The sequence below is a fragment of the Macrosteles quadrilineatus genome, unplaced genomic scaffold (assembly GCF_028750875.1).
Source record: "Macrosteles quadrilineatus isolate MER2022 unplaced genomic scaffold, UCM_ALF_1.0 Scaffold_2__2_contigs__length_208266976, whole genome shotgun sequence".
Classification (NCBI taxonomy): Eukaryota; Metazoa; Arthropoda; class Insecta; order Hemiptera; family Cicadellidae; genus Macrosteles; species Macrosteles quadrilineatus.
This window is the reverse complement of record NW_026542595.1, coordinates 160332170-160354723: the sequence shown is the minus strand read 5'-3', so window position 1 is coordinate 160354723 and position 22554 is coordinate 160332170. Positions and strand designations below refer to the sequence as shown.

Sequence of the window (22554 nt, the reverse complement as noted above, 5' to 3'; positions counted from 1 at the left end):
AATTTTACAATATTGCACTTCATTTAACTAAAAGAACACAAAAAATCTTTTAAAAAACGTATTATCTTGGTACAGTATAGTCAACAGTATAGTCAGTCACAAAAGGTATAGTCTTGCAGCCGTTGTGTGTGCAGGATCATGACAAATCCTTAAATAAATCAGCCCATTCACTTAACAAAAATAACATATAAGACAGTAAACAGTAAATTGACAACAGCTAGGTTGTAATTTACTAATAATAAGTATTTAGAAATAGAAATTAAATTCCTATGTCCTGGTAAATATTCTGGATCACAAACGTTATAGTGTTCAACTGTAGTGTGCATTGTAGCACAAGTAACGTTTTTCCAATTACTTCAGAAATAGGTACTTTTTCAGGCACTACTTCATTTTTGTAGTTTTTTTACTCTTTCCCGCTATTTCTATGACTCTTCTTAACTTTCTTCTTCCAAAAATCTATGTTTAACTGTAGTTTTTTGCCTCTATTTAATTGTTTAATAAGGCCTGACACCGGTGAAGACATGGTCTTGTCTGCCCAATACGCTGCACAAGGAACGTTCTTCCAGGGAGTGCCAAATTCCCCTACCCATAATTCAATGTTTTAGTTATAAAATCGGCCAAAAGATGTCACCACTTGATAGACAAAAGCACAAGGAACGTTTTTCTATTAAAAACCTGCAAACTCTAATTCTGGCGCTTGAAACGTTTTTCCGGGGAGCCATCCATATGTGTTTAACATCATATGGCATCCTCCCTTTTGGACGATTATTTTACTGGGATGATCTGGGATCTACTTCGTCGCAGTGTTGGTCCGTTGACCTGCTCAATTATGTAGGATCTTGGCTCTTGAAGTTTAGCCTTCACCACACATTTTCTCCTCAGATCCGGTACCCAAACTGTACAGCCGGGATGAAGATCGGGAAGGTCCCTTGCCCCGTGGTGCTTGTCATATCTGGCCTTCATCCCCTCCCTTATGAGTTTTTCCTTAGCTTGGATCTTTGCATTATCTGGCAAAGAGGGACGTAGGTTTTCCGTCAAGATAGGGACGGTGCTTCTGATCTTCCTTCCCATGAGTAATTCCGCGGGGGAATATCCATTTTCCAAAGGAGCTGTTCGGTAGGAAAGTAGACCAATTTTAACATATTTACATTTTTACAGAATTTTTTTAGCAGTGCTCACTGCAGACTCAGCGAGACCATTTCACTGAGGCAGTTTAGGGCTGCTTATGATAATTTCAAACCCCATCTCTTCAGAGAACTGCTTTATTACCTCGCTACAAAGTTGGCTACCGTTGTCACAACGTAGGCGGTGAGGTACACCAAACCGTGAGAACATTTTTTTTTCAAATAAGTAACTATTACGTTTGAATTGATAGAGTTTAAAGGTCCAATAATTTCTAGATAACGGGAAAAGTAGTCTTGGACCACCGAATAATTTTGTCTTAATAAACACATAAATCTGCACCAACTACCGACCATGGTAACGTCGGGAATCTGTAGGGATGAGTGGCATTGTTGGAATCCTCCTATTCTGCAGGCAAATGAAGCAGTCAGTTACCTTCCTCTCGATATCTTTGTTGATTCCTGGCCACCACACTGTTTCCTTTACTAAGCCACGGCATTTAGAAATACCGAGGTGGCCATTGTGGAGTTTGTCTAAAATCAATTCTCGCAGGCTGCGAGGAATAACAATCCTGCCCCCAATCAATAGCAATCCCTCATAACCAGCCAGGCTATCTTTGTATTGTGCATAAGCAAAAGCACTGCATCGTTGATCAATCTGGTCCCAACCAGAGTGTATGTATTTCTTCAACAGTTGGAATGTTTAATCTTTTGTGGAATAAGTTTGTATGAGCTCGTGTAATTTTTCTCGGACAGGAAGATTTGCAAATTGTTCTTTGACATCATCTTCTAGTACATTGGAAGAAGAATCGTTGATTTCCCCAATAGTAAGGTTCGTTTGTCGGGACAACGTATCTGGCACAGTCAACAGTTTGCCTGGTACGTAAGTAATCTCGTAATAAAATATCTGCAAACGAAGACGTAAACGTAAAAGTGTAGGGGAAAGCTCTTGATTAGGTTTATTCCCCAGTAGTGTCGTCAAAGGTTTGTGGCCTGTCTGAAGAAGAAAGCGTTTCCCAACCAAATAAATTTTCAGTCTTTCACACTCCCAGGTACAAGCCAAAGCTTCTCGTTCAATTTGAGCATACCTTTTCTCTGTTTCTGTCATCGTCCTAGGCTGTTCTTTCCTACATTACAGGAAAGAACTTTCCATAATGATCTTGCTCAAGCAAACCACCCAAGGCAAATGTGATAGCATCAGCAGAAACTCTAGTTGAAGCATTGACATCGAATGGTTTTAAAACCGGAGAGCTGGAAATGACTTGTTTAGTCTTCTGAAACGCTTGCTCCTGAGCAGGTGACCATGTGAAGTCGACATCTTTTTTAAGTAACTCTCTAAGAGGTTGACCAATCGAAGCTGCGTTCGGAACGAACTTCGTGAGATAAGTTAACATTCCAAGGTATCTCTGTAGATCAGTCTTATTCGATGGTGGTTGAAAAACCACAACTGATCTCATTTTTTATCATATGTTTTTAACATCATATGACAATAAGTACTTAATTACTTGATCATTTTGCCCGAAGGTGAAATGTCATTATGGATGGACTTGATTGTCTGAGCTGCTGAGTAGTTATTTAAATCTGAATGTCGCTTATTTTATTCTTTATATATACATGGCGTTTATAAAACAATCATCAGATTTTAAAACATTTTATTGACGTTAATGTTAAAAAAATACGGATATATAATTTATCAACATTAAGGAGAACTCTTAAATTTATCATAGATACCCCTACAAGTGCTCAATGTGCCGTCCATTAGGTGTGGAGCAAGTTTCCAATCCATGCTGTAAATTGTCTAATACACCAGCTAGCATCGCAAGGTTGATTGATTCTACGTCATTGCGAATTCGTCCACGGAGCTCTTGAAGTGTTTTAATGCATTGGCGGTATATAAACATAGTTTGTCTTTTACACAGCCCCATGAAAAAAATTCACACACCCAACGATCTGGGGATCTAGGGAGCCATTTGAGAAGGGTAAAGTCATTGTCGTTACATTTGCCAATCCACCTCAGTTTTTAAGTCCACGACCATTGCTTTTACGTTTTAATACACTTCCAGAGTTCTTAATCTGGCGATACCTGTGTTGTTATTCATATGTGTTTGAAAACATATGGTGTTAGAATATTATTTGTTTAGTTTTTGTTGATAAACATTCTGAATCTGGTTTATTGTAAAAAGCTACCTAATAAAGTATTTGTCTTATTAAAACTATATTTTAATTTAACTTGCGATAACACTACATGGTGGCAGCGGGCTTCTTATTGTTTTAGCAATATACAGTACATGAAGATGAAAGGTTTTAGTGTTCCTACCCCAGAACATTTTGATTTTAAAGGAGAAAACTGGTCTAAATGGAAAACCCGTTTCTTGCGCTTTCATGCGGTATCTGGGCTCACCAATGAAGACGAACCATATCAGGTAAACACCTTACTATACAGGGTGTCCCGGAACTCTCTACCAATATTTTAGGGCATTGTTCCTGGGTAAGAAACATATCTAAATATCATATTTAAATTGTCCGGAAGTCCTTAGTTACTCAGATAGCCGCCATTTTGTTTTTTTCACTTATTAATTTTTTTCTGAAAATTGGTTAAACATACGAAGTTGAAACTTTGCACAAACATTTATGACAACTAGACAAAGCTACAAAAAAATTATGACGATTTTTCAAATTCATAAAACAAAATGGCGGCTGTTTAAAATTTTGTTTCTTAAATTACTCGAAAACCGTTGATTTTACAAAAATTTTACAAGAATAACTTTTTTAAGACAATTGTATTACAAATCGATCAACACCTTAATCTTTAAGATCGGACGACAATTAACTGAGATATGGCAGTTTTAGTGATACGTGACCGCTTTCAGCATGCGCTGCAACTAATATCCGGCGGTCACTTATCACTAAAACTACCATATCTCAGTTAATTGTCGTCCGATCTTAAAGATTAAGGTGTTGATCGATTTGTAATACAATTGCCTTAAAAAAGTTATTCTTGTAAAATCAACGGTTTTCGAGTAATTTAAGAAACAAAATTTTAAACAGCCGCCATTTTGTTTTATGAATTTGAAAAATCGACATAATTTTTTTGTAGCTATGTCTAGTTGTCATAAATGTTTGTGCAAAGTTTCAACTTCGTATGTTTAACCAATTTTCAGAAAAAAATTAATAAGTGAAAAAAACAAAATGGCGGCTATCTGAGTAACTAAGGACTTCCGGACAATTTAAATATGATATTTAGATATGTTTCTTACCCAGGAACAATGCCCCAAAATGTTGGTAGAGAGTTCCGGGACACCCTATGATGGGCGAAAAGGCGGAAAGCATATTTGAATCATTTAATTTGACATCTGAGGAATGTAAAAGTTTCAAAACTGTTTAAAAAAAATGTGATACATATTTCGCTCCTTCTAAAAATGTAATCTTTGAGAGGTACATGTTTCATACTAGGATTCAACATGAGGAAGAGCGTGTTGAGAGTTTGATTCATGATCTTCATGAGATGGCTTCTAGATGCGATTTTCCTGCTTCTTATATGAAATGAAATGAAATGAAATGAAATAATATTTTATTTCCCATTAATTATTTACAGACAAGTACATTGTATTTTTTTCTTTTCTTAAATATGAAACAGCAAAATATTACTAACTAGATAACAAAACAAAAATTATATACTGTAGAAATAAGTAAATAAAAGTGTTAAAAAAAAATACATTCTATAAGAAAGGAAAAAGTCTACATAGGCAGGGCCTGTGCGTAGACTGAGTTGCGAAAAGATTAATTTAAATGGGAAGTAAAAAATATATAAGAGAAAAAAAATCGTATAATTTAAACCTTTTTTTTTATTTGTCTTGCTTGAAGCTGAATTTTTAGTGTTCTGGAATAAATTGACGGTAAAAAAAAAAATTCTTTGTGCAAACAGAGGTAATTTATAATATCTGGTGAAGATTGAAGAGGAGAGGTGGGGTGTAGTGTATTAGTCAGTCAGTGAAAGTGGTGTATCAGTGATTGTGTAGGGTCAACGGTCAGGTCCACCCAACGCGATAACGGCCTCGGTGTCCTCTGTACTCAGACCAACAAGCCACCCCACAACATGCTTCTTAAATAGAGAGAGAGAGGGTGAATTTAGAATGTTGACATTTTGATATCTGTTACACATGTTACGATAAATGATTTGGGTTAAGTGAAAGCAATTCGTATTTGAAAATGATTTGAAAGTTTGTGGAACACTTACACCAACATTTCGAGAAAAGCGCGTATTGTGGGGATGAGTAATTTTTACAAAAATATTATCAAAGTTTTTGTACATGTGAACTAAAATAAATTTTAAAAATAACTGCCTGACTGTCAAAACTCCCGATTCTACAAAAAGATCGTCAGTTGAATATCTAAAGTGTTTTTTAAAAGCAACTTTAAGTATTGTTTTCTGCACTACAAAAACAGGTTGCAAGATAGTTTTGTAAGCACCACCAAAAGCAATAATTCCAAAAGACAACAATGATTGAACATATGCATAGTATAAAGATGAGGCTATACGAGATCAACTTGTTGTAGCGATTAGAGACAAAAGTTTATCTGAAAAACTACAAATGAATGCAGATCTAACCCTTAATTCTGCTGTCTCAAATGTTAAGCAAGCCGAATCGGTTAAAATGCAACAATCATTGATGAGGTCCGGGTCTTCTGAACATGCACTAACTGCAGATAAAGTCACTTCAAGGACTTGGGGCACTAAATTTGCTCAGAAACCTCCAGTTGATTCCAAAGCGTCCAGTACCAATTACTATAATCAATGCCAGTACGCTCAACATGAAGGACCAAAATGTCCTGCCCGGAATATTTTCTGTCAAAACTGTAACAGGAAGGGCCATTTTGCTAAATGTTGCCAGTTCAAAAATGTCAAGGAAATAAATTCAAACCCTCTTCAAGATGAAGTTATTAAGAGTGACAAATTTGTGGGGTCTGTTAATCCTCAAAAGAATCCTAAAGCAAAATGGTCTGCTGAAGTTAAACTAAATGGAGTATGTATTCAAGCTAAGATAGACACTGGAGCTGACGTTTGTGTCTTGCCCCAATCACTCTATAAGTTGAAATTATTTATGTACCCACTAAATTCAAGTAACAAAGCTTTAATTGGGCCTGACGGATCTGTCCTTAATATCTTAGGCGTATTCGAGGGTACAATCCAGTACAAGAATCAATATTGTAAGTCTCAGTTTTATGTAATATCTGGTGCTGATAGAACCCTTTTGAGCAATGAAGTTAGTGAAAAATTGGGTCTAGTTAAAAGGATGTTTCGAGTCAACTCAACTAGCTCATTTGATCCTTTTACATCATACCCTAAACTTTTCAGCGGTCTTGGTGATACACAAGCTCATTATAATATAAAATTAAAGCCAAACGCTGAACCGTACTCTCTCAAAGTTCCAAGGCGTGTTCCCCTACCCTATAAAGATGCTGTAAAAAAAGAACTAGATGCAATGTTGGATAAAGGTGTTATCGTGAGGGTAGACACTCCGACTGACTGGTGTTCACCTCTTGTCATTGTCCCTAAAAAGGACAATTCAATAAGACTTTGCGTAGATTTTACTAAACTTAATGAGAGTGTTAAACGAGAACTATATCCTGTGACCTCTGTAGACTACACTCTGGGACAATTAGATGGTGCTAAGGTGTTCTCGAAACTAGATGCTAACTCGGGTTATTGGCAAATACCCATAACAGAAGAAGCTTCATATTTGACTACTTTCATCACACCTTTTGGAAGGTTCAGATTTTTACGACTTCCTTTCGGGATTTCCACTGGTTCAGAAGTATTCCAGCGTCAAATGTCTGAATCACTTGAAGGCCTTCAAGGTGTTGTTTGCCATTTCGACGACATTACTATATACGGGAAAGATATGGAAGAACATGACAAAAATTTACATCGTGTTTTGTGTAGGCTCCAAGAAAAGGGCTGGACACTTAATAGATCAAAATGTGTGTTCCGGCATGACAGTATCAGTTTACTAGGCCACATTGTAACTAAAAATGGTATTAAGCCAGATCCCTCTCGTGTTGAGGCTATCCAAAAACTCAAGACGCCAACTAATGTTAAAGAACTAAGGAGAATTCTAGGTGTTGTCAATTACGTAGCCAAGTTTATTCGTAATTTGTCGACCATAGTTCATCCACTACATGCTTTACTGCAAAGAAATACAGAATTTGTTAGGGGGCCTGATCAAGACCAAGCTTTGGAAAAGATTAAACTGTCATTGATGTCCGAACTGTGTCTCGCTTTATATAGCATTTCTAAAGAAACCTTCCTCTCAGCGGATTCCTCGTCATACGGTATTGGAGTTGCACTACTTCAGCTTCAAGAAGATGGAACTAAACGTCCGGTGGCCTATGCTTCGAGAAGTTTGTCATCAGCCGAACGTAATTGGGCTCAAATAGAAAAAGAAGCTCTAGTGATTGCTTGGGGGTGTGAACGGTTTGAACACCTCATTTTAGGGTTGCATTTGCATATTGAGACAGACCATTAGCCCTTGCTCTCCATATTCAAGATAAAAGACTTGGACAATATTACTCCCAGGCTTCAGAGAATACGACTCCGACTGATGAGATATACGTATGACATTACCTACACGCCCGGTAAACAGTTGATTTTGGCTGATGCACTGTCTCGAGACACAGAGAACTCTGAAGAGGAATGGGAACTTACAGAGGAAATCCTTGCTTATATACAAAACATTGACACTACTCTACCATCAGTTTCGGATGAAAGGTTGCGAGAAATAAATCAAGAAACTATGAAAGATGAAACTCTAAAACATGTGTCACAGTATTGTGTGAAAGGTTGGCCAGAAAAATCTAAGATTCCAGAGGATGTATTGCCCTACTGGTATCATAGAGAAGATATAAGTGAGCAAAATGGTATACTTCTCTTTGGAAGTCGTATTATAATACCAAATTCTCTAAGAGCTAATATACTAAGAAGTATTCATAAAGGACATCAAGGCATAACAAAATGTAGATCTTTTGCAAAATTGACTGTGTGGTGGCCTCGTCTTTCTCAACAAATCAAAGAACTAGTAGAAAATTGCAAGACATGTGCAGAAAATCGCGCTACGAGAGCAGAGCCGCTGATACCAACCCCTTATCCGGATAGACCTTGGCAAATAGTGGGTGCCGATTTGCTGAAGAGCAAAGGTCACTGGTATCTCTTAATCTCAGACTATTATTCCAGGTTTATGGAGATTGCTAGACTAAATGACTTAAAAATGGGCACTATTGTGACATATACAAAGTCCATCTTCGCACGTCATGGTGTACCTGAGACAGTGAGAGCAGACTGTGGTTCTCAATTTGACTGCTGTCAATTCAAACAGCTTGGTCGTGATTATGGATTTAAATTGATTACATCAAGCCCAAAATTTCCACAAAGCAACGGCTTCATAGAAGCGCAAGTAAAAAACTTTAAGTACCACTTAGAAAAAAGTGATGATCCCTACAAAATGCTACTTATGTTAAGAGCAACCCCTCTGGAAAATGGGAAAAGTCCAGCGGAATTACTTTTCGGGAGAAGGATCCGCACTTATGTTTCGATAATGTCTGATCAACTAATACCCTATCTGGTAGACACTGAAAGGTTAAGGGAAAAGGAAGAAGCAAAAATTGATCGTCAAAAGATTTATTTTGACAAAAGACATAGAGCCACAGAATTGCCTACTCTACCTGATGGAGCTCAAGTCCATATAAAGGACAGGAATCAAGAAGGAACTATATTAAACAAACATCCTGCACCTCGATCCTATATAATTCAAACGCAAGATGGTTGTTTGCGGAGGAACAGAAGATCACTGCAAAGATTTAGCACTACTATGCCTTCTGATCAACCAGCACTGCAGATCAGTCCCTCAGAAAACCTGAGAAGATCAGAACCATCGCAGACAAATGCTTTAGCGAATCTAAGAAGATGAACAAGACAATTCAAACCTACCCGGAGGTTCGATCTTTAAAGGGGAGATGTGTTGTTATTCATATGTGTTTGAAAACATATGGTGTTAGAATATTATTTGTTTAGTTTTTGTTGATAAACATTCTGAATCTGGTTTATTGTAAAAAGCTACCTAATAAAGTATTTGTCTTAAAAAAAACTATATTTTAATTTAACTTGCGATAACACTACAATACCACCTTAAAATTCTTTGGTGTGTCTAATGCTTTGGTGTGCTGGAGTCCGTCTAAAATGCCCCCGAAACTCACGCTGGACTGTTATTAAAGATGAACTTGAGTCATAATGTAAAACACAGAATGTTTTTTCTTGAATTATAATCATTTTGAAAATGATGCAAACACGTCAAAGAAAAAACCAAGACTGATTATTGAACAGCTGATTATAAAACTTGGAAACATGCTTTTTAAGCACATGTTTCAAATATTAATGTGGGACAAGAATTGGGTGAGGTGCACACCATTAAAACCTGATGATTCTTTTATAAACGCCCTGTATAATATAATAATATAATCTAAATAATTATTTAACCTCAAAAGTGTGCACTAAGTATAGATTCACTAGATAAATTCGATAAATTGACTTTTTTTAAATAATCCAAACGAAAATGTAATTAGAAGTATTTTAAGTATAGAATCTAAATAATCTAAAATATAACCTCATACTTTATGTACCCTTATATTTTATAATATATGTGCTAAATATATTAATATAACTTGTAATAATATTACATAATATGAAACTAAACTAGTCTTCCGACTTCAACATCTATTGCCAGCCAGATGTTGCCCTTTATTCTTTGGCCTTTGTAGGAAATATTCTTTAAATCATAAAGGGCGAGATGTTTTGTCACTTCTTATATTAAACGGTCATATTCATCTGCACTAAAACTTTCATTCATCCCAGACGTTGTGCGGATAGCCGACGACACCATAGCAAAAATGAAAAGATGTCAAAATAGTGTATGAAAACAATCAGAAATGTAACTGTCGCTAAGCGACTGTCGCTCCTTACTGGCCTTGGAGCAGTACCCAGCAACTGCAGCTCGCGGCTCTAGCGACAGTAGCTCCAAGCAAAACAGGACTGTGCAAAACCCCTAAGGCTGGTTTTATGCACCACAACTAACAGTCGCGAGTCGCGAGTCGCGCCACGTCTTGCGGCTGACCAAAATGTCACGCGACAGCGACACTTTGTTGTCGGTGCATACAACCAGCCTAAGGCCGGTTTTTAAAACCCCTAATGCACCACGACAGTCGCGAGTCACGAGTCGCGGCGCGACTCATGTTTTATTTAGTTAAATGATAGCATTTATGCACCACGATAGCGACAAACTGTCGCGTGAGTGAAACGGCAATCTCTAAATACCCGCGACAGGTTTAATCGCAGCTTCAAAAAATGTGTCTCGCGCGGTTCAAGTTCTATTGGATCAAATGGGTACGTTTATGCACCTCGACACTCGCGGCGCGACAGTAGTATTTTCAAACTCAACGTGGTATATTATCCATACATTTACATTTCACATATTGATTAATGTTATTAATTGATATATAAATAAGTTGTTTACCCATTCTTTTTAATATAAATTACATCATTTTTCTCATGTAATGTCATTTACAAGAGGGTTAACCCAATTCAAGCTGTAAATTGTATGTGTTGTATAAATAAACGGGGTTTTGTCTTCAAAGTTTACAACACTACAGGGTCTTATTTTAACAACTTAATTATCACTCCTACATCACAACCACAACACACAACATTGGAATGAGAACTACCTGAGTTCTTTAATCCCCCCACCGGATGGGGATTTACGCGACAAAAAAGTGTCGCTGTCGCGTGACCGATCGGTCAGCCGCAACACATGTAGCGACAGTCGCGTGTCGCGTGTCGTTGCGCGACTCAAGTTCTATTGAGTTAAATGGGAGCATTTATGCACCGCGACAGCGACAAACTGCAGCGTGAGTGACTCGGAGATCTTTAGATACCCGCGACAGGTTTTAGAAACAGTAGTACATACTCCACGTGGTATATTCTCCATATATTTATATTAATTAATGTTGACAATTAATATATAAATTAGTTCTTTACCCTTTATTTGTAATATAAATTACATCATTTTATTATGTAATGACATTTTTAAGAGGGTTGACCCAATTCCAACTGTAAATTGTATGTGTTGTTTAAATAAGTGGAGTAACACTACAGGGTCTATATTTAAACAACTTAATAATCACTCCTACATCACAACCACAACACACAACATTGGATTGAGAACTGACTGAGTTCTTTAATTCCCCCACCAACGGATGTGAGTTTACGCAACAAAAAAGTGTCGCTGTCGCGTGACTGACCGGTCAGCCACAACCAATGTAGCGACTGTTGCGGTGCATAAAACCAGCCTAAAGGTACGATTTGCTTGGAGCGATAGGTGCGACAGTCGCGGGACGGTGATCTTAACGTCGAATCAGTCTTCTTCGTCTGAAATCAGCTGATCGGTGGTTTCTGGTTTCCTTTCTCTGTCTGATTTGATGATAGTGTCAAACAACTCGTTAACCTGACTATTGATTTTGTCATTAAAATATGTTTTGTTTTAATTTAAAGGCCTTATATATTTAAAAAAATTCTAGAGCTGGTGTTTTAGCTTTATTGTTGCATATGTGAATTACTGTCATATTTTCTTCAATTTTTGAATAGTTATGGTTGCTACTGACTAGATGTTCGGCGTAATTAGACTTTTGAATGGGGGTGTTTTTTTGGTAAATGCTCTTTATATCGGGTTTATATGAGTGCCTAGTTTGGCCGATGTAAAATTTGTTGCAATCGTGTTCGTAGCGTACTCGACTGATGTTTAAGAGGCATCCAGATTGAATCCTACCGGTGACACTAACTTTTCATAAAAGATTTTGCTTAGAATGCGATTACTTCTTAACTGTACATATTTTGTTAGAATTCGAGGCATTTATAATTTTATTTTATGAACAGAAAAATTATTTTTTATTACTAAACTTTCATTCAATTTTTATCTTACATATTTATTCATATTATCAGCGAGTTTGGTTGGTTAGGTTAGGTTGTGAATTTCATAATAAAAAAATTATAAAATAAATTTTCAAATTTTTTTTACATCAACGTAAGGGGCTTTCCCACAATCCCCCACTCCTTCGCAGAAGAGGTTTTTATGGTTTATTGACCAGGAACCTGAGACGCTAGTCTGGTCTGTCCGGCCAGTCTCTGCCCTACTCCCACCACAGCTACGTCAGCGCTCCGAGGTGACGGCTCCAGAGTCTTGAACTAAGACGCTGGACAATGGACATGTCTAGTGTGTTACGCCGTTCATTGTTGTAGTCGTGACGTAACCGACGCGCTTGAACCGTTCGTGGTATACATAGTGTTCGGAGGGTGGTGGGGGGAAAAGCTCAAGTGATAGAAATGTGGACTTTTGGGAAAATACACCTCTCTTATAGTTCTTTTACATATAATAAAAATCCAGCTTTCCCTAATTAGCTGCGAATAAAACCCTTCATTAACTGACTATGATGCAGACTACAAGTAGGCCTTCAAGGGAAGATGGATGCATAGCTATATGATCACGGTTTGCTTATTCCCTTTACAAAAAGCATGAAAAATGCTCATATGGTGTAAAAAGAATACAAATTAAACATGAAAGATTGTTCAAATTTTTTAGGTAGGGTCTTGTATGAAAGTAGGTTTGTTATTATATTACTGCTTATCATACATTTTCAGTCAATCTAGAGCTGAATTTTGAATCTAAAATTATGTTTTGTTATCAAATATAGCATGTAAAAAAAAACATTCGTTTCTAACTAACCTGTAGGCCTATAAAATAACTGAATTGTATACAAAAAGTAAATTGTATGGCCGTATGGGTTTTTCTTGTGAACTTCGTCTAAATTACGTAACTGATATTATTGCAAAGCCGAGTATTTTAGATCTTTTTTTGTATGTCAAAAATGTTAGTAGTTAATTGGAGTTAATCCATTTATTTATATTCGTAGCTTAATGTTTTTGTATTGCGAGATAATTTAAGATTTTAAAGTCTTAATCTAGAGGATCCTAATTAATGGTTCACTAAGCTGGTCTAATCAAAGGCACCAGACAAACTAACCTCAAGGCTTTCCAGGTTTCAAGTGGAATTCTGGGTTGACGCTAAAAAAGGCAGATCATCTTCTAAAAACGATGCATTAGACTTCTCGGTAAAGTTTAAACCCCGTCACGTAGAACTCTCCTCCTATAGTTTGTATAAATATCTGGGTGAGACGACAGAAGTTGATGCAGAGTTTCCTTTCCGCCCAGGTCAACCGTTCTACCTCGAATTCCACATCACCGAAGAGAAGTTTAAGGTTAGTTTTGCATGAGTCAAAAGTAGCAAGCATTCCTAAAAATAAAAAAGTGTCAATTTAGCAGGTTAATGATGATACGTTTCAATTGTACTCTAAATGTGAAAATGTTACTTTAGGAATGAAGGGTTTTATGGAATGTTAGACTAAATTATAAAGTATATACTTAAATGGTCTGTCCAAGCAACATACTTGCTCCTGTAATACAGGCTTTTTGTTTGACCGCTTACTTAACTTACTATAGATACCACACTATCTTCCTGTAGGTACACTTTCTCTGGGTTCAAAACTTTCAAAACTTAAATGACTTATCCTTAGTTGTTGGACAGTTGATATAAAATGTTGAAGGTAGCGTAACTTATTATTTCCCGTTATTATAATCCTTAGAGATTTCATGGCATTTATAACGATTTAGTTTTGTTTATACGTTAATTAATCTAGAGGTAAACAGTCAATCCTGATCCTGAGAAAAGCCATACAATTTAGTCTGTTGAAACTGGTCCTAGCTGTTCTTGGATTATTGGGCTCTTAATGTTCATTCTTTACTCACCTTACCCTGTTGTCTCGCTGTCAGATTGCGGTGAATGGTTGGTCCTACGTGTACTACAAACACAAACTACCTTTCAAGTCAATCAACAAAATCCAGATCTTTGGAGATATAAATCTTACCAACGTCCAATACGAGAAATACGCCAAGTTTCCTACCCAGCTGCCAAAGGTAGGTAGATTTTCAGTGTGAAGATAATTAATAGCATGGTTTTAAATACCTTCAGTCACCAGTTCAAATTAAGTCGGCTGTTGCAACCTAGGTTTTGAATCTACCTGTGTATGTGCTTAAATTAGAAAAATTGCTATTTTATGAAAATGTGTCTAAACACTTTTATTCATCTTTTGAAATTATCTTTAAAACTACACCAAGTTCAAAAAGATTAAATTATAAAACCTAAGAAATCAAAGTTTTTAGGCGCAAATTGATGGATACAACAACAAAATGGTGATTTCTCAATTGGATTTCTCAATGGGATGTGAAGCGCAAGTCGCAAAACTGTCAACCCCTCGGCCGAAGAATTCGTCGGGGTAGGGCCAAGGAGCGCTGAGGTGCTTGCGCTTCTCGGTCCTACCCGTGCAAGGAAATAAACCCCTACTTACGAGGATTGAGCAAGACAATGCTTGGGTCGACCCTGCGAGTAAATCCAATTAGTCGCGCTTCACTGACTACACCAAGCATATTTCAAGCATATTTTTCTAGTGCGACTTATTACCAAACTAATGTTTGAGGCCGTTAGAGTTTGTATGGAACTGTTTGATGATTACTGATTGATTGAGGGTGTAAAACTATATTAAGCGTGCTGATTCTGCTACCAAATTAATTAATGAAGGGCGTGTTGGGGACCAGAGGACGGAGATCTTTTACCCAGACCGGAAGCTTGCATAGCCAGCTTTGATTTATGCTACTACAACTAATTTACTAAAAACTATCCTTCCAAAGCTTGTGATCTAGAAAATGAGTGTTAATGAAATGATTGACTGGTTATTGAACTACTTAAACGGAAATGCCCAACAATTTATTTAAAAGAACTATGGAAACTTCTGAGGAAAACGTGTTGCCCTAATCATGTTGAAAATGGTCGGAGCCTGAAGGGCTGGACCAGTAAGGTACCTAATTCCTACATTTTCGATGTCGGGGCGACCCTTGTAGGTCTCCCCCTTGTTTGCTAACTAGCCTGACATATTAATCTATATATATTGTAAACAATTATCTAAGGACTTATCCATTTAGTAGGTTTTTCCTGGGGAACACTTGTTCTGTGAGAGTTCTTGATCGTGGATGCCGGTGAAGTGGGGAGAAGGTAGTGAAAACTTACTATCGATAGTACTATCGATAGTATCGATAGTTTGAAAATATCGATAGTGGGTCGATAGTATTATACTATCGATGAGACTATCGATAGTTTTTTTACGTTAAATTAAGTAAAGAAATCATTATCTGGTACTCTTACATTTCATTGTTTGTCTGTTAATGCATACCTATAGTTAATATTATAGACTATTTTTTTTAATTCATTGTAGAAAAGCTCGGTAGACAAGTAGGCTACCTTCTCAAACATTTTAAAGCGGGGGCATTTGCTAATTCACTACCGGACTTATGGGTACATTTGCCTCGTGGGTTTTAGCATACATAGTAGACACCGGTATACGGTATTTTCCTTTGATCTATGGTTTTAGATTGTCATAAATATATATATATATATATATATATATATATATATATATTATTTATGCTATGTGAGTAAAAAAATATTTTTGTAGTGAATAATAAAAAGAAAATAGAAAGAGAATTTTTCTTTTTTATTGTTGTAACCCTTAAAAAAACTTATTGTTATTTTATACAAATGTTGTAATATTTTGGAAAAAAATAAGGGGGCTCCAGGGGCCTATTTCATAATAAAGTACAAACTAATATTATTAGTAAATCAGCTGATCGCCTAATGCAAATCTTCTTATGGAAATTACAAGTTACAAGTTGTAACTTGTAACTTGTAGTTTATTATGAAATGGGCCCCAGGGCGTCACTCATAAATTGTTAAAATTAATAATCTGATACAGCTTTATCTTCGACTAGGTAGAAACCATTGTTTAAACTCATGCAGGCAGGATATATACAATATTATATGCATTAAAATTCCATTTGAGTGACTATCGATAGTACTATCGATAGTATCGATAGTTTTTAAAAAACTATCGAAAACTATCGATAGTGTGACTATCGATAGTAAGTTTTCACTAGGAGAAGGTAGAAGGTTGGGAAAGGTCGGTGGGAAGAAGGTTGGGGAAGGTCGGTGGGGGAAGCCGTTCGCTTGCTCGCGGTGGGCTGACGAGTTCGCCATGCAGCCCTGCCACACGAAGCGCTGACACTATAAGAAATATAGCGTGCCGCTATGCGTCACATGTTGTATCAACAAATGACCGGGGGTATACTTTCACAGTCGAATTTAAATTGCAATATAAAAGATGATCCTTCATTTGAATGTTAAACCACATTTAAATCTTGTTCATAAAACAGTTAATAAAATGGATTTTAAATAGGCTACCTTTTGATAATTAATTGCGAATTAATTAAGGTAGGTGGCTTTAGTCTTCTTGGTGTGGATCTGAAATAAATTAATGGAAATGATTGTAAATTAGTAAGTTTATTGACTTTTAATTACTGCTTTAAACAAACATAATCTTTGAAAAGAATGGGGTATTGCAAAATTTGATGACATTAACAAAGATTTCAAATACTAATTTTATATGTACTTTATACGCTTAAAGCGTAACAAATTCATTAATTAAATTCAGTATTTTTGTGTGTATGTCCTTATTTTTGTGTTTCACTGGATGGACAAGAGCACCTTTGATAATGAAAATATCACCGGGATAAAGAGTTAAATGGTGAGGTTGAGGTAGTACTTTAAATACTTCACCCATTGTGGAAAGTAACTTTCAATTATAAGCCTACCTTAAGCCTATGCCTCATGGATCTTTAAAGATTTTTTTAAGTTTAATCATTGTATTTAACATATGGACCAACAAGATCCGGGTGACATTTAATTGCGAAGCATTTATTTTGGCTTGAAACTGTCATACTGTATTTACAAAGGTTTATATATAAAAGTTTTGCCAGCATATCTGCAAATATGCAAACCAACTGCTGTTCTTAATATAAGAAGGTTTTGTTTTAACTGACTACTATAAGATCTACGTGCGTAGAACGGGCACACAGCTAGTAAGAATATAACATATAAACAAGAATGACAATACAATATTTAAATATATTAACAGTAACAAAATAATTCATTCTAACTAAAATAATACTGATGGCCATGAATCAAATATAATAAATATGAAATAATAATATAATATAACAAATTAATAGGTACTATTTGGAAAAATTATTAATTAACGTTGATTAGAAAGTTTGACATCATTTGACAAACAGACATTTAAAATGTTTTGTGACAAGTTAAATATATAAAACCGATAGGCGTTACAAGTGCGAGACATTAGATTTAGTGGGGAATTGAATCCAAGGTTGGTACGAGAGTACTGAGGGGTAAATACAAGAGCGCTGCGTGAATCCCAGCAAGTCACTATCGTAAAGAACACCGCTCACCAGTTTATGGAGGTAAGATAAGGCGGCCAACTTCCTTCTGTCATTGAGACTAGTCATATCAAACATGGTCAAAGAGCTGGTGCTATGAAATGTTAAATGTATAGTGACCAAATGTTTTAAAATACATAAATCTTTAAAAAATTTTGAATCGCCTCAATCATGTCTACAAGATAGAGCTGATGAGGATACCATACGACTGTTGCATATTCTAATCGTGAGCGAACTAATGAACAAAATAAAATTGATATCAAAATTTGTAGGAAAGTGAGCTAGCGGAAACAAGCCCATGGGGCGTAGTCCAAGGGAAATATGAAAATTAAATTATATAATATTGCATTGTTATCCATTTGTGAGCTATGTTTCAAGTTTCAAGTCTCTAGCTCATCAGAAAGTATCAAAATTTACAAGAAAGGGAGTTAATAAAAACAAGCCCATGGGGCGTAGCCCAAGGGAAATATAAAAATTAAAGGATTAAAGGCATTGTCTTCCATTTGTGAGCTATGTTTCAAGTTTCAAGTCTCTAGCTCATCGGGAAGTTAGTATAAAATTGATTGCAAAATTTGTACCGGACAAGAAAGCGAGCTAATAAAAACGTTTTAAAATAGTTCTGTTCATAAAATAAAATTATAGATGTCTCAAAATCAATTATATAATTTTTTAATTATAAAGTTAAACCATCATAACCTAACCAAACCAACCAAACTTGCTGATAATGAAAAAATCGAGTCAAAAAGGTAATGCTTCCGGTGGATTTCGAACCGGATACCGCCGTATTATCAGCCCGCTATCCACTACACCACCGAGACCTACGGCTATTAAATGTATCGTTGCGGTAATGGTGTTCGCTCGAGCAGTGGTGGACCAGGTGGGCGGTGGCTGTCTGTCGGCAAGGGTTAATGATTAACCGCAGGCAATAAGTTATAACATATTCTCCCCTCCAAGAGAACTAACCAATCAAAAATTAGATTTCTTTTTCATTTTCATTCAATTTTCTTCGGAGCAATAATCATTTTTGGCCGAGGTTTGCGAAGGCTAACTTTGGTACTCACCAGTTCATTAGTGATTTTCACTTTCAGCATACGTTTTCTTCTTAGTTGTTTAATTTCTTTGAATATTTCAGAATACTTCTTATTCCTCAGGTTATCACTGCTGGACTTGAAGTACTTGTCGTGGTACTGTGAGATGTCAAAGCTCTCCTCACTGACCAGGTTAATTGAATCGTACACTAGTGGCGTTCTCCTCACGGTCTCGTTTCTGCAGATTTCCACAGGTGACAAGATGCATAATGTCCTCCACGCTGTCTCCTAGCACCTCCGCCGTTGGCTCTTCAAGACACCGTTGTGGTATCGTAGGGTTCCTCTGAGCGACTACAGTTGTGTTTAAAAAAGGCCATCAGGCATGGGAACACCCAGCCACACTGAGCACACTTGTTTGTTTGCTTGCCATCGTTAATTCTCCTCACAGTCTCGTCTCTGGAGATTTCCACAGGTAACAAGATGGGTATGTCCTCCACGCTGTCTCCTAGCACCTCCGCCATCGGCTCTTCAAGACACAATTGTGGCATCGTAGGTTCCTCTGAGCGACTACAGTTGTGTTTAAAAAAGGCCACCAGGCATGGGAACACCCAGCCACACTGAGCACACTTGTTTGTTTGCTTGCCATCGTTAATTCTCCTCACAGTCTCGTCTCTGGAGATTTCCACAGGTAACAAGATGCATATGTCCTCCACGCTGTCTCCTAGCACCTCCGCCATCGGCTCTTCAAGACACAATTGTGGCATCGTAGGTTCCTCTGAGCGACTACAGTTGTGTTTAAACAAGGCCATCAGGTATGGGAACACACAGCCACACTGAGCACACTTGTTTGTTTGCTTGTCATCGTAGTTCTTGTGCTCTTTCCAATACACACATTTCTTCTTGTGTCTGTAGAAGGAGGTGTTGTCAAACTGCACGTCAAATCCTCCACAAATCATCAAATCTGAATCGTTCTCCATTTTCTTCATTTCCCATAGAGGTTTGGTTTTAAGTTGTTTGTCTTCTGTTTTCACTTTCTTTCTTTTGTCAGTTACCTATTTTTCCAGATCCTATTTTTGATTTTGGCACTAGATTCCACTATGGCTTCTCTCAAAACTTATTTTGGAGTATTTTGGAAGTTTCTATAGGCTCATCGTCTACTATCTCCTTGCCTTCATCAGGCTCTTTCGTACTCTCTCCAACCACTCGGGCCATCTGGACACCGGTGAGAATGTCAGAATGTTTTTCAGAGTCCTGAACCATATTCTCAGCCCCTAGTGGTTGGCATTCCATCTCTAACTCATTTTCTTTGATTGGAACATTGTCTAAATGTGCTGTGTTGATTTAGATTTTTTTGTTTTGGGACCTTTCTTCTTGTGAGATGTTTCCTGCTCGAGATGCACCGTAGTTGCCAATTTCAAATGATTCCTTGGCTATTTCATGCAATTTACCATATTTAAAACATGTCAGAGTAAAGTTATCATCGATACGTCCGGCATTTTTCGAGGGTCTGTAAGTTTGCAGAAGGCGATGGTGGGATAGTTTGCACCCACTGATTCCACAAGGTTTCTTTAAATGGCAAAATGTAATGTGGTGACGACGGAAGCAAAAGAAACACAGTTTTTTTCAATTGTCATCTTCCACCACTGCGCGACCTCTGCTTTTATGAAAAGCTTACATTTATCGGTGTCATGACTCTCCGAGCAAAACATGCAAACGTTTTCATTGGGTGAATTAGTCAAAACTGGTTTAGGGACACTTCTCTTCCGCGCTGTCTCCTCGGGTGGACGAAAATAAATACTCATAATGGAACACTGATTTTCAAGCCAGTTACAGAATACTTTCAGGTCAGTAGGTTTTTTAAAAATGCATGCTATTTACATGTTCAGCCCACCTGTACTTCGGAGTATAGGGGAGCTTACTTAAAAGTTCATTCAACAATAGAGGATTTATTAGGTACATTTCCAAATCCAACGACTCTGCGGTAGAAGTTAGGTTAAAAAGAGTTGTAGAAAACACAATAAGGCTGACAGCGTCATCCTCCTTGACTGGTTGGAGCATGCGTGCCTTCTTCAACATTGAATCGACTATAAACTATGGACGTCCAAAACGTATTTATGAAGTTTTTACCTGATATAAATAGAGGTTTTACCATTTTAAAGGCATCTCCCTCCAGACAATTTCTTATTCTGTCAAGGTTTTCGTCGTCATTAAAAAGGTGATTAGTCTTATTGTAACAGGAATAGAACATGGGCCATTCGTCTGGTTTCCTGCTGTCGGTAAGAGACAGGTTGGTTGGGGTTAGATGAATTGATAGCTTTTGAAAAGGAGTCAGCTAGTTTATCAATAGCCATGGACACGATGGCTGACGATGTCAAAGGAACTGACGGTTCCTCATTTAGCCACCTCTCGACTTTGACATTAGAGTCCTCCTCAACTGTAGCAACATTGAAGCTTACCTTGTCAGGGTCTTCATTGTCTTACAAATGACGACTGCCCATATGCCCAAGACTGAGGCGGACTGATTACTTTCCAAGAGCGAAGCAGACTGAATTTCAGTCCTTACTCTTAGCAGACGCTTCTGTCGTTTTAATTCTCTTGCTTCAGCTTGTCGTAATCGTTCCATTTCCCTCTAATCTGTTTGCCTCTGTCGTTCTAATTCTCTTGCTTCAACTTGACGTAGTCGTTCTCCGCTCCTCTGTTTGCCTCTGTCGTTCTAGTTCTCTTGCTTCAAATTCTCTTTGGCGTTACAATTCTTTTACTTCCTGCATTTTTTTTCAAGTTTGTTAATTTCTTCTATTTCTTCTAGTTGCAATTGAAGTAACCGGTGCTTGCTGGAAGTTGAAGATGTGGTTTTTGACTTAGAAGGGGGTTTTGGAGGTTGACCACATTTTTATATGGGTTCCTCATTCTTATCATTTACAATTTCAGGGGAATATCTATTTGGAGGATGTTTCTCACTCCCTGACTTTCGTATTGACATATTTCTTGACATAATGTATAAGTCGGTTATCGGCATGTTTAAATTTCAAAGACAAGACTAAAAGACAATTCATGAACTTAATAGGCAAGCATGTTTCTTTAAAACCTTTTTTCTCAGCTCGTGTGCATCGCAGGGAAAATCTACGCATACCGTTGGAAATATTTTCCTGTAGATGTGCAGAATCCCTTTATAAATTCAAATAGGCTCAAAAATAAACACAAAAAATTAGTTTAAAATTTTGAAAAAATTGACATGGATCTTATGGGTTGCTATGCTGGTGACGAAATAACAACTAAATGTAAACAGAAAATCAAAACAAGTGGAAGAAACTCCAATCACATGTTTTATTTACAGTGTGGGGTGAAAATAAAGAGTCTGTACATTACATATTTTTGGTCGAGTTTCGACATCTAGTATTTAAAAAATCACAATAATAAATTAAACACATGTTAGTTATTATACAGAAAGATTAAGGCAGGCAATAAGCTATAAATGTAGTAAAGGGAGTGGCTCGGCCGCTGAACTTACAATTAGACGATCAAATGATTGACGCCGTCCATCGTCCCTCAGCGAACATCAATGACCCTGAAGGTCCGGGAGGATTGTATTCAAATTCTCAACACAAAAAAATACCTACTCAAAAAGAATTTGTAATTCACTTCAACCGCTATTACTTTTCATAATCGATCAAAATGTGAACTCGGTTTATAGAGTAACCCTCATCTACAATTGCATAATTGCGACATTGTTATTAGCGTATAGTGTTATGCTGTAGAACGCATTTTTTTCAAGCCACAAAATAAGTCAAGTACTATTTTAATTTTAGCATTGACTATTGGATACAGAAGTTGTATTAATAGTCAAAGAGTTTAGCCTATTTAATTCAACCATCTGTTTCTTTAGTTAATCGTGTGAAATTTAAATATA

At 37.0% G+C, this 22554-nt stretch overlaps 1 protein-coding gene across 1 annotated transcript in view; it reads left to right on the top strand.

The window, feature by feature from the left end:
• LOC128986419 (galectin-8-like) overlaps positions 1-22554 on the top strand; it is a 71586-nt gene that overhangs the window by 35826 nt on the left and 13206 nt on the right. The window contains exons 7-8 of the mRNA XM_054406786.1: positions 13259-13478; positions 14050-14193. Of these exons, the coding sequence (XP_054262761.1) occupies positions 13259-13478; positions 14050-14193 (364 nt within the window). The remainder of the gene's footprint in view (positions 1-13258; positions 13479-14049; positions 14194-22554) is intronic.